Genomic DNA, 12,500 nt, shown 5'->3' on the forward strand with positions numbered 1-12,500 from the left:
CTGCACACACCTCTCGGGTTACTTCAAGGGCAACGAGAAAAAAGAGAAGAATGGAAGAGATAAACAAGAGAAAAGAGGCGGAGAGAGAAAGAGAGAGAGAAAGAGACAGAGTGAGAGGGAGAGAAGGAGAGAGAGATGGAGTGAAGAGGTAGGAAGAGAGAGTGAAAGTGCTGTTTGCATACATTCTGAGGCATGTGGGTGTGTTGGCCTATTTGTGCATGCATACGTACAATACACTTAGGCAATTCAATTTCAACTTGCCACGCCAATAGAGCACCATAAAATTGAAAGATTGGCAGATAGATACATACTGCAGATAAACAGATAGAATGAGAGTGGAGGAGGTATCTGAGATAGAGAGAGAGAGAGAGAGAGAGGGAGAGAGAGAGGAGAGGAGAACATGACTTTGAATCAAATCATGGGGGGTATATCAGCACAGAAGGCCTAGCCACAGAATCCTCATGATGCCAGTCAAACTAATCACCACCGCTCGGCGTCAGGGGACAGAAATGTTAGATGACTGGACACACACACACACGCACAGACACACACACAGACACACACAGACACACACAGACACACACACACACACACACACACACACACACACACACACACTGCTTGCTCTTATACATGACCACACCCTAACACAGATGTACCCAAATACAGATGCAGAGATGCACAAATGTTATCTGTGCACTTGTCAACACAATGCAGACGTGTGTATAGAATGATACATACCTACACACACACACACACTCACACTTTGCTACAGCACACAAAACAGCCATGCAATGTGCTGGGCTCATTATCAAAAATACCTTTCCTGAGTCTCTCTCTTTCTCTCTCTCTCTCCGTCTGTCTCTCCCTCTCGCCTGGTGTCACTTCCTTACTCTTGGGTGTCTCATTTCTCTCCTTTTCTACCCCCCACCCCCCTCTCTCCTTCTTCCTCTCTCTTTCTCCCTCTCCCTCTCTTTCTCTCCCTCACCCTCTCTCTCCCCCTCCCTTCTCTGTCTCCCTCTCTTTGCGGCTCCTCAGAGCATTTTATAGAGCTTCTCTCATTTCCTTCAATCCCTTCACCAATTCATCATCCATTTTGCTTTTGTTCTTACAGTCTTGTCCTACAGGAGTGCCCCTCTCCACCCCTCCACTCCCTTCCTCCCTCCATCCATCCACCGAGCTACACCCCCCCCCCCCCTTAAATTTTCCACTGCTGTCGATCTCAAAGCCTGGCTCGCTGCCCTCTTTCGGCTCCTTTAATAGCCTCCTCTATCCTTCTCTCTCCCTCTCTCTCTCCCTCTCTCTCTCCCTCTCATTATCCTCATTCTCACGCCAGCTTGGCTCCCTCTCGCTTTCTGTTTATCTCTCTGGTGGTGCAGTGTATGTGCGTGCGTGGGTTGGTGTGTGAGTGTGTGCAGGTGTGCATGTGCGTGTGTGTGTGTGTGTGTGTGTGTGTGTGTGTGTGTGTGTGTGTGTGTGTGTGTATGTGTGTGTGTGTGTGTGTGCGTGTGTGTACGCTGTATTGTGAAGGGTCAGTGCTGGGCAGCTCTCTTGGGCGTTGTAGGGGCAGGATAGAACGAGTTAAGGCGGCCGCGCGCACACACACACACACACTTGTCAGGTGGGCTTGCACATACACATACACACACACACACACACACACACACACACACACACACACACACACACACACACACGGCTGCATTGTTAACAGGCTGGGGCTGGTCCGTGGAGAGTTGACACTGAGCCTTCCCTGCTTGCCTCTCTTGCTAGACGCTTTTATCTCCTGCCCAGCTGTGCTCTGCTTTATCCCCCAACACTGACTCAGACGCCTTCACTCGTTCACTCTTGTATCTCCATCATCCCTCTCTCTTTTCATTGATGTTTATTTAAGAACAAACAACAACAAGAAAAACACTATTTTTCCACTTTTGTTATGGCAACAAAGGCAGCCTCCATTTTACACTCCACGTCAGTATCAAAAGCATTTCCAGAGCATTTTTCTCCTGCTTGGTTCAGTTTAGTCCAACTCAGTAGGCTGCAGTCGTGTGGCGGTTTATCTACTGTATCTGTTTTGATGCTTGTCTCTCCATATCTCCCCCATATTGCCTCTGATATGCTCGCTCACATGAGCTGGATTTGTGTCTGCCTCTTTCTCCATCTCTCTTTACTGTTGTTCATGGCTCAGCTGTCAAAAGTAGAGGGTGTCACCGTTATGTAGGTTTGTTTATGTGCGGGTGTGTGTGTGTGTGTGTGTGTGTGTGTGTACTGTATGTGTGTGTGTGTGTGTGTGTGTGTGTGTGTACTGTATGTGTGTGTGTGTGTGTGTGTGTGTGTGTGTGTGTGTGTACTGTATGTGTGTGTGTGTGTGTGTGTGTGTTTGTGTGTGTACTGTATGTGTGTGTGTGTGTTAGGAGTGTGAGAGCACAAGCCGACTTCACACTTTGCAGTGGGTGTGATGTGAGCTTCAGACACCCCCCCCTCCACCTGCCACACAGACACACACACACACACACACACACACAGACACACACACATACAGACACACACACATACACACACACACACACACACACACACAGACACACACACATACAGACACACACACACACACACACACACACACACACACACACACACACACACACACACACACACACACACACACACACACACACCCCTCTAGTGCACTGGTTCCCAAAGAAGGTGGGTCGTAGGAGATTTTATTTGGGTCGCCAGCATAGCCTAGTGACAATTTATGTTGTGTAATACCCCAAGCTTATACCTTATATACAGTAGCTTAGGAAAGCTAACAGTTTTTATTAGGATCTAGTTTGTTAACTACCACAGTCTAGTGATAGTCGATAGTCTGTCATTTTTAAAAAGTGGGTCCCCAGAAAAAAAGTTTGGGAAACACCCCTCTAGTGTTTTGGTCCAGTCTCCTCTCTCCACACCAATCCCAGCTACTGTAGGTCAGTGCTTAAAACAACACATCTACACAAAGCATCACTTCTGCATTCCTCCGTTGTCTCCTCTCCACCTGATCCAATCCAATTTCTCTCAATCTGTCTCCTGGTTGAGTTCAAAGCTGCACTGCCCCGACTACGCACCTCCACTGAATGAGTAAAGTGATGAATGCGGTGACAACAAAACAAGCCTACAAACACAAAATACTAGTCACGACGAACGGCAATAAGAAACCAGACAGGTTAATGAAGCATTTAAACTACAAACACAGGACATTACAGCAATATTACATTTCAGGACATTATTCTCTCTCTCTCTCTCTCTCTCTCTCTCTAAATCTTTCTCTCTCCTAGTTCTTCTTCGATTCAATTTCTGAGGGGAGCATTATTGGCATGACAGTCATGCAAGCAATATTGCCAGAACAGATTACCAGTTTCCCATAATTCCTTGTGCATGACCGTGCCTGTCTGGTCTCCTCCTTCCTCCTCTCTTTTCCATCAGACACTCTCTCATTCTCTCTCGCTTTCTCACTCTCTCTCTCTCAGTCTGCCTCTTTCCCTTGGTCCTCTGTTACTGTGAGATGTGCTGTCTCCCATACTGATGGAAGTATGCAAAAATGTCATGCACTATAAAGCCTGTGGCTGACTGAAGCAGTCAAATCACAGGGTTGCATCACAAGGCTTGAAAATAGACACATACTCAGAGGCAGAAACAGAAACAGAAACAGAAACAGAAACACACACACACACACACACACACACCCTGAGAAATGCACACAAACTCAACTGAGAGCACAGGGCTCCTATGGATAGCGTATCAAGTGTGAATCAGCAACAAAGCCAGACAGGCCTATAGGGGTTTGCACAGGATAAAGGGATCAACAATGTAAAGGGGTGTACAATGTAATAAGAGATCAAAATAAGCACACTCTCTCACTTCCTACCTTTCTCTCTCTCCTTCTCTTTACATGGATGTTAGTGTGTCAAATTAAAATAGTATATGTTTCCTATAAGTTGATTAATGATGTTGATTAATGATCATTATTATAATGCCAAACATTGCCTGGGGTGTGGGGGAATGTTGTGTAAAGGATGGTATAATAGCAGATGGATATTAAACTGGCTGTAAAAGGCCTGTTGTTGTGAAGGGAGAGAGCAATGACCCCACCTGGTCTGAACCCGGGTGTCCGTTGTACTAAACCTGCACCTTGACTGCAACGCCAAAGAGCCAGGCCTGTTGGTATGGCAGTCAGAGTGCATACCCAACTGTAGTGACGGTACTCTGTCACACCTGTCCTGTTGACTTGTTTTATCCAAGAAGATTTGATGACTTGCTGTAATGCATGTTGGTTCAATCAACAAGTCTCAACCTTCTGTCTCTCTGTGTTTGTCTGTCTCTGCAGGTCTGTGGATAACCCTTACTACCATGCCACACTCCCTACCCCCCCACCCCTCCCGAAAGTCACGCCCGTCCCACGCTCGGCTCGTCCATTTCACTCGTTCACACGCCTCCTCTTCACCATCCATTTCTCCACCCTTCTCTCTCTCCTCACGCAGATCCTCCATCCATTCCAGCCCACTTTCACACCACCTGTCTTCCTCCTCCTTCCCCTCTTCTCCTCCTCCTCCTCCTCCTCACCAGTGGCCCAAGCTCCCCTGCGCCTGCTCCCCATCTCCCTCTGCCTTCCCGCCCCCGCTCTCCTTCCATTGGCTGACGCTGGTGGCGTGCGCCTGCCTGATTGGCCACGCTCCGGCCGGAGCGCGGGCCGGCGAGACCTGGGGCGCGGTCTCCTCGTGCCCGTTCCACTGCGTGTGCCGCAACCTCTCCGAGTCGCTGAGCACGCTGTGTGCCGACAAAGGGCTCCTCTTCGTGCCGCCCAACGTGGACCGCCGGACGGTGGAGCTCCGTCTGGCCGACAACTTTATCCGGGAGGTGGGCGGCGCGGACTTCGCCAACATGTCGGGCCTGGTGGACCTGACGCTGTCCCGCAACACCATCCACATCATCCGCCCGCTGGCCTTCGCTGACCTGGAGAGCCTACGCTCGCTCCACCTGGACACCAACCGGCTGAGTGCGCTCGGACCGCGCGACCTCACGGGCCTCCTCAACCTCCAGCACCTCATCCTCAACAACAACCAGCTGACCAACATCTCCTCCGAGGCCTTCGACGACTTCCTCCTCACACTCGAGGACCTGGACCTCTCCTACAACAACCTGCGCAAAGCACCCTGGGAAGCCATCCAAAACATGGCCTCCTTACACACCTTGAACTTGGACCACAACCTCATCGACCAAATTGCCGAGGGCTCGTTTAGCGAGCTCTACAAGCTGGCGCGCCTGGACATGACGTCCAACCGTCTCCGGACCCTGCCGCCGGACTCGCTGTTTGCGCGCTCGCAGATCGGTGCCATCAGCCCGACGCCGTACAACTCCATTGTGAGCGTCCACTTCGGCGGTAACCCGCTGCACTGCAACTGTGAGCTGCTCTGGCTGAGGCGTCTGTCGCGTGGCGATGACATGGAGACGTGCTCATCGCCGCCGCAGCTCGCTGGACGCTACTTCTGGTCGGTGCCCGAGGAGGAGTTTGCCTGCGAGCCGCCTTTGATCACGCGCCGGACACATAAGCTCTGGGTACTCGAGGGTCAGCGGGCCACACTCCGGTGCCGTGCCATCGGCGACCCGCCGCCCGAGGTCCACTGGGTGTCGCCGGGCGACCGCATTGTGTCCAACAGCAGCCGTGTGGCCTCCTACCGCAACGGCACTCTGGAGATCCTGGTGACCGTTGCGCGCGACGATGGGCCGTACCGCTGCATTGCCATCAACGCCGCGGGCGAGGCAGCTGCCACCGTCGACCTCAAGGTCATCCCGCTGCCGCACCGCGGCAATGGCACCGTCATGCTGACCCGGGACCCTGGCTCGTCCGACATCACCACGGGGAAGACCAACGGCGGGAGTAGCAATGGTGCCGGGGCAGCCGCCGGCACAAATGGCAACGGGGCCGCCTCGGACACACAGGACCCCCAGGTGCCTCAGGACGCGAGTAAGGGCCAGGTGGCCAAGAAGGAGGACGGGGAGGAGGGGGAGGGGACGACGGCCGAGGGGAGAGAGGGAGGTGGGGGGGAGGCAGCCGAGGTGCGGGTGGTGGGGGTGATAGGGGTGACTTCCACCTCTGCGCAGGTGCGCTGGGACATGGGCCGTCTGCCAGGCTCCTATCTAGTATGGATGTACCAGATCCAGTACAACTGCACGGCCGACGACACACTCGTGTACAGGTGAGTGACCCTCTTTATGTCTTTTAATTATTTATTTAGCTGATGCTTTTGCCAAAAGCGAATGAAAGAGACCAATTGCTGGGAAAGTCCCCCTGGAGCAACTCAAATTCAAAGCTGAACTGCTGGCGCTGCTGGTGTTCAAATACAGTGTAACCAAAGCCATAGTTAGAAAGAATAACAATATATAATATATACTCTACAAAGCTCATATCTATCCCCTTCTGAAATCTTTTACAGAAATACCTTTCTTGAACAAGTGAAGTAATTAAGGTATCAGCATACATTTGGCTGATTAATTATCACTGGTGATCATAAATGGTAAAGATCATAAATAAATCCACATTTCCTTGACAACCATCCTCCCCATCTTGAGAACACACATCTATTTAACAACAGGACCACAGACGGCTGGCTCAAAGTGATATTAATTAGTCGCAGCTTCCTCTCTCTAGCGGTTCCCCACGAGCGGGCGATCACTGGTGTTTTCTCAAATGTGATGTGTGAGGCCCAACAGGAATGGCGAAGCTGAAACATCTGGTTGACTGGGAAAACATATGCCTTTCCAAAGCTGGTGGTTTTCACACACACAGATAGAAACTACAATAAGACAGTATTTTCACTAAAACTAGTTTCGCTAGGAGGAATGTCACATGGGTTAATTAACATGGGTGTGGGTTGTCAACAGAAACAAAAGTCTGTTTAACTAAATATGACTATGGTTATAGGTACAGGAATGTACAGTATATGTCATATTAAACATGACAGATCTTCAAACGGACGGTCTGCTTGCATAGTATTAAAAGGAGCCAATCACGTTGTTGGTAAAGTCATCACTGAAGTTTACCCTCAATAGAGCTTTTCATTTATATTGTCTGTGACCATAAAATAGCTGCACTGTGAAATCTAATTGCTTCCGCAGTAGGAATCCAAAAAATAACAGCTTCTTTTGGCATTATTTGAGCGTAAAATTAAAAGTTAAATATGCACTATTTGTCAGATTTGTCAGTTTAGATAAATTCACAATCCTGCGTGACCCAAATATTTAAAGACAGAGAAGTTTCCAAAATGGCTGCCAAGTAAACATACAATAGCCTTGGTGCTCAAAGGAAACCCATGAAGCCAATGGCTCTGAATACGTTCTGATTCAAATGTGTTAAGCTGTTTTTCTAGGCTTCCTCGAACACTGACATCCATGTCACACCCACATAATGGAGGGCAGATTACTGTCTATCCACTTGCGGTGCATTCAGCAGCGACGCACGGTTTGATTTCCACCGCTCTGCTCTGCTCGGAGCCGAACGCCTCAGGCATGCGAACGGCGCCGCTCCATACATTTCAGTGTTTTTCCCAGGGGCGCATGGGGCTGACAGCTCCTGAATACGATCTCCGCTCGGCCTGCACACGCCCCTGTTAGCGTGCAAGAATATCGCGTGGACGGAACCTCACGCAACCGAGATGAGAGATGGAGAGAGAGAGAGAGGTAAAGAGAGGAGGAGAGAGGGGAGAGAGAATACAGAGAGAGAGAGAAGAGAAAGAGAGAGGAATGTGATGATGGAGAGATGGATGAATGTAGATTAGGGAGGGTGTTCAAAAAGAGAAACAAGAAGGGAATAAAAGGAAGGAAGATCAGAAAGTGTGTTGTGTGTGAGAGAGAGAGAGAGAGAGAGAGAGAGAGAGAGAGAGAGAGAGAGAGAGAGAGAGAGAGAGAGTGAAGGAGAAACACCAGAGACCAGACAGACACAGTCGTGTCGCACAACAAGGAATTATGGGAGGCGGATGCTTCAGACATATTAAAGTGGACAGATTGAGAGGTGGATAAGGGGAGGGGGCAGAGGAAGGTAGGTAAGAGACACAAGAGAGTGACACAGAGAGAAAGAGAGAGAGAGAGAGAGAGGGAAAGAGATTGAGAGAAGGAGTGAGAGGAGGACAGAGATGGAGAGAGGTAGACAGTGACAGAGGACTCGGGGGAGAGAATAATGAAGTCCTTAAATGAGCTTAAACTGCGAAGCCAATGAGGATGTCACAGTCTATCCCTGTGACGGGTAGAGAGAGAGACGACGAAAGGGAGCGAGGGAGGGGTGGAGGGCAAGAAGGAGGAGGAGGAGGGAAAGGTGGAACAGATAAATAGATAGAGAGAAGTGCGAGGGATGAAGAGAGCGGTGAGGGAAACTGGAGGAGGCTTTTCATTTATCCACCTGGGCTGGGGAAACAGACCTGCTGTCTCACTGAGCAGAGTGGGATAGCTTCTACCCTCACGGGGGTCGCCAGGAAGAGAGGGAGAGAGAGGGGGAGAGGGAGAGAGAGAGGGGGGCGAGAGAGAGAGAGGGTCGTGGTGGGGAATACAAAGGCAGACTGACTTAAAAAACCTCTCACTTAGCCACCAAGTCGAATCAAAGCGCATTAAGAAAATATAAATTATTCAATTCCAGACCAAAAAAGGTCATTGTCGCAATTTTCATATTCCTTCCTTTCATTGCCAATCCAAAAGTGATTCATTGTTATCGCATAATGAAATTAAACACTTACTCAAACACCTCTTTGTTCTAAAACAGACATGCCACAATTCAGTTGATTTCATTTAAATTCTAATCTAATCCTCCGAGTCAGCCACGGCTTTGAACCTGTTAATCATATTAACCTCTAACCTCTCTGACTCGAGGCGGTGGGAGAGCAAAGCTCACTCGCGCGGCCTGACCGCCCAGGGCAAGAGTCTCGGTGCGTGTTTACACCCAAGAGGAGTCTCTCCTCGAGCAGAGAAGAAAGAACGAGATCTCTGGGAAGCTAATAATATCAATAGCTCAAGCTCAATAGAGAGAAACTGTTCTGAGACAATTACAGAGATGACGAAACAGAATGGAGGGATAGACAGAGACAGACAGAGAGAGAGAGAGAGAGATTGCAAAGCGAGGGAATAAAAACAGAATAGAGTGTGGGTGGAGGAAAAAGAATAGCAAAAATGAGTGGATATGCTGAAGAGCAAGACTAGGACTAATGAGACTAAGACAGAAAGAGATGGAGAAAGATAGAGATAGAGAGAGAGAGAGAGAGAGAGAGAGAGAGAGAGAGAGAGAGAAAGAGAGAGAGAACATGCTTGGTGGATGGTGTTAGGAAAGGGAAAGAGAGGTGAGAGATGGAGGGATGAAAGGGCTGGATGTTGGAGAAGAAACCCCGACCCTGGCTGGTTTGTGTTCCTGTTCCTATCTGCCTTGTTCCATCATTTGAGGATCGGATAATTACTGTAGTTGTTTTTGTGTCATCGGCCTTGCGAAACACTACTGTCGCTTCCTATTGTGTGAGTGTGTACTGTATGTGTCTATGAGCACGGGAGCAAGGAGGAGAAAGGGAGAGAGATAAAGAAAATTAAAATTAGGACAAAAGCATGAGTGTGTGTGTGTGTGTGTGTGTGTGTGTGTGTGTGTGTGTGTGTGTTTGTGCCTGTGTGTGTTTGTGCTTGTGTTTGTTAGTCTGATTCTGATTTTAGTGTGAGATAGAAAGATAGCTGTGTTTTTAACTCATCTTTTTCTTACTCTCTGAACACACATGCATATACACAAGCAGACAGAGATAGAGACACACACATAGAGAAAAAGAGATACACACTTATGCGCACACACACACACACACACACACACACACACACACACACACACACACACACACACACACACACACACACACAGAGAAAAAGAGATACACACTTATGCGCACACACACACACACAGAGAAAAAGAGATACACACTTATGTGCACACACACACAGAAAAAGAGATACACACTAATGCGCACACACACACACACACACACACACACACACACACACACACACACACACAGAGAAAAAGAGATACACACTTATGCGCACACACACACACACACACACACACACAGAAAAAGAGATACACACTTATGTGCACACACACAGAGAAAAAGAGATACACACTTATGCGCACACACATACACACACACACACACACACACACAGAAAAAGAGATACACACTTATGCGCACACACACACACAAACACACAGAAAAAGAGATACACACTTATGTGTGCACACACACACACACACACACACACACACAGAAAAAGAGATACACACTTATGCGCACACACACACACAAACACACAGAAAAAGAGATACACACTTATGTGTGCACACACACACACACACACACACACACACACACACACACACACACACACACACACACACACACAGAAAGAGAGAGAGGTACTAGAACGAAAGGTCAGGCCCACTCTCTGGAGCTCTCCCAGAAGCTGTAAGCTGATTGGCTGATTAACTGGAGTCCACTCAAGAGCTGAGTAGCGGCATACAAAAGAGAGCCACTGCCTGCCTGCCTGCGCATTCACTGGGCCACCATGCCATGGTTCCCCTCCCCTGCCCTCCCCTCCCCTCCCTCCTGATCGGCTCCTCGCCTGGAGCTCAGTGTCTCTCATGTCTCCAGGCAGCCTTTCAAACCTGCACCGCTTTGAATCTGTAGTCGTGGACCGGAAGATTCTGGAAACAACAAAAAAAAAGCCCCTCCTGCGCTGTAGTCTGAGTCAGCGTTGTGAATTTGCTATAAGTAGCACGCCACAGAGATGGAGGTAATGGGGCAAAAAAGCTGGGTTGGGTTGCCACGCAGGTGGGGTGTGTGTGTGTGTGTGTGTGTGTGTGGGGGGGGGGGATATCCAAGAATGGATATTCATATAAATATAGAACACTTGTTTGAACTTCCAGTTCAGAAGTTGAAATATTTGCATATTCATTGGCAGCTCAGTCAACAAAGTTAGCTAAGCACGGAGCCTCCCCTGGATCGGCGGAATTTTCCACCTCGGCTGCCGTCTCTCTTCTCGCCCTGCATCCCGACGTGGATGTCCCAGGTTCAACGAGCAGCCAGTCCCCCCCGCAGCACTCCGCGTCACCCCATCCAAATTCATTAATTAGCACAATTCTCCAGCCGAGAGGCAGAACTAACGAGAGAAATTGTTCCAGTGCACGAGAGAGAAAAAAAGGAAAACAATACAAAATAAATAAAACATCAACAACCCTCACCCTGAATCTCTTCTCACTTCCTATGAGTGTGAGTAATATATCGTATCCTTCCTGACAGCTCACAACACTTCAACCAGACTGTTTTTTTAAACTCCTGACACACAGCTCCTTGCTAGCATTTTCACCTCGACCTATGGGGAAATCAGATGGCGGCTCCACACGCAATTAACCATCAATTATTCACCACTGTAATACCGGCGTACGCTACAAGCTGCTCGGGATGAGCCCAGGCAAATAGAATTTGCCCTCTGATTAAAGGAGCCCTGCTCTCTCCCAGTGCAGGACTGTGCAGCAGGCTAAAGCCTTGTTTATGCTAAACGCTAACTACGGATGCAGGCGGAGCCTGCGTTTATTTCGTCCGTTCATTAGTCTGGTCACTTCAAGCTTAGAAATACGAACGAAACTAATCATAAAAGATGTGAAACGAACATATCCATAGTATGGAAAGGGAGCACACACAAGGTTTAAGAGGTGGTGGTGTGGGAATGACGAGAGGAATCCTGTTCCTATGCTTCACACTCGCGATCCAGATACCGAGGATTGCATGCAGGAGATATTTTATACATATGGCATCATTGGCATGTATAAAACTTTGACTAGTATTGCCTTCAATAGAAGTTTGTGTTTTGTTCATGCGGATGTGTCCAGTTTGTGCATTTGCAGAGATGTGCTTAATAATGGTACTAAGCGGATCTCATTATCATAAAGAAGTGCTAGTATATTTAATATTACTTGTGGCTCACTGAACTTTAGTCTTAATGGGTTTCTCATGTTGAGACTGTGATCCTGAAGGTCAACAGGAGTAGCAGGTTACAAAGCCAGTCATGGCTGTTACACCACAGATGTGCACAAAATATCTACACTATTATTACTGTATGCTGCTGCTTAGCAAGCTCACTTGGACATAAACATATCAAATATGAAATGTAAGATCTGAAGAAAGTGCAGTGAGAAATCTTGAATGCAAAGCATTACCGCTTCACTGAATCCAATCTTTGAGGCTTCAGAGGCTTGTTTGGTTCAATGGCGACAAGTGACCGCAACAGCTTGTAAAATCTGTGTTCACTGGTGGGGCTTTAAAACATGCCTCCTCTCCCGGTCACTATTGCTGCCACTGTCCCTGATCAAGCATAGCATATGATAGCATATGATAGCATATGATAACAGCTGTAGTAGGTTTAGTTCTTAGTTTTTTTTCCATTGT

At 48.4% G+C, this 12,500-nt stretch overlaps 2 protein-coding genes across 2 annotated transcripts in view; one reads left to right on the top strand and one right to left on the bottom strand.

Moving 5' to 3' along the window:
- Positions 1 to 12,500, bottom strand: part of pcxb (pyruvate carboxylase b) — a 217,017-nt gene that overhangs the window by 67,626 nt on the left and 136,891 nt on the right. The gene's annotated exons all lie outside the window — the stretch shown is intronic.
- The window catches only part of LOC143127832 (leucine-rich repeat and fibronectin type-III domain-containing protein 2), a 38,156-nt gene that overhangs the window by 17,118 nt on the left and 8,538 nt on the right, over positions 1 to 12,500 (top strand). The window contains exons 3-4 of the mRNA XM_076289548.1: positions 4,370 to 4,448; positions 4,609 to 6,239. Of these exons, the coding sequence (XP_076145663.1) occupies positions 4,370 to 4,448; positions 4,609 to 6,239 (1,710 nt within the window). The remainder of the gene's footprint in view (positions 1 to 4,369; positions 4,449 to 4,608; positions 6,240 to 12,500) is intronic.

Source organism: Alosa pseudoharengus, unplaced genomic scaffold, assembly GCF_046254945.1.
Source record: "Alosa pseudoharengus isolate Yale_2024_CS ecotype anadromous, Long Island Sound unplaced genomic scaffold, YU_APseudo_1.1 YU_APseudo_1.1_scf_17, whole genome shotgun sequence".
NCBI classification, from domain to species: Eukaryota; Metazoa; Chordata; class Actinopteri; order Clupeiformes; family Clupeidae; genus Alosa; species Alosa pseudoharengus.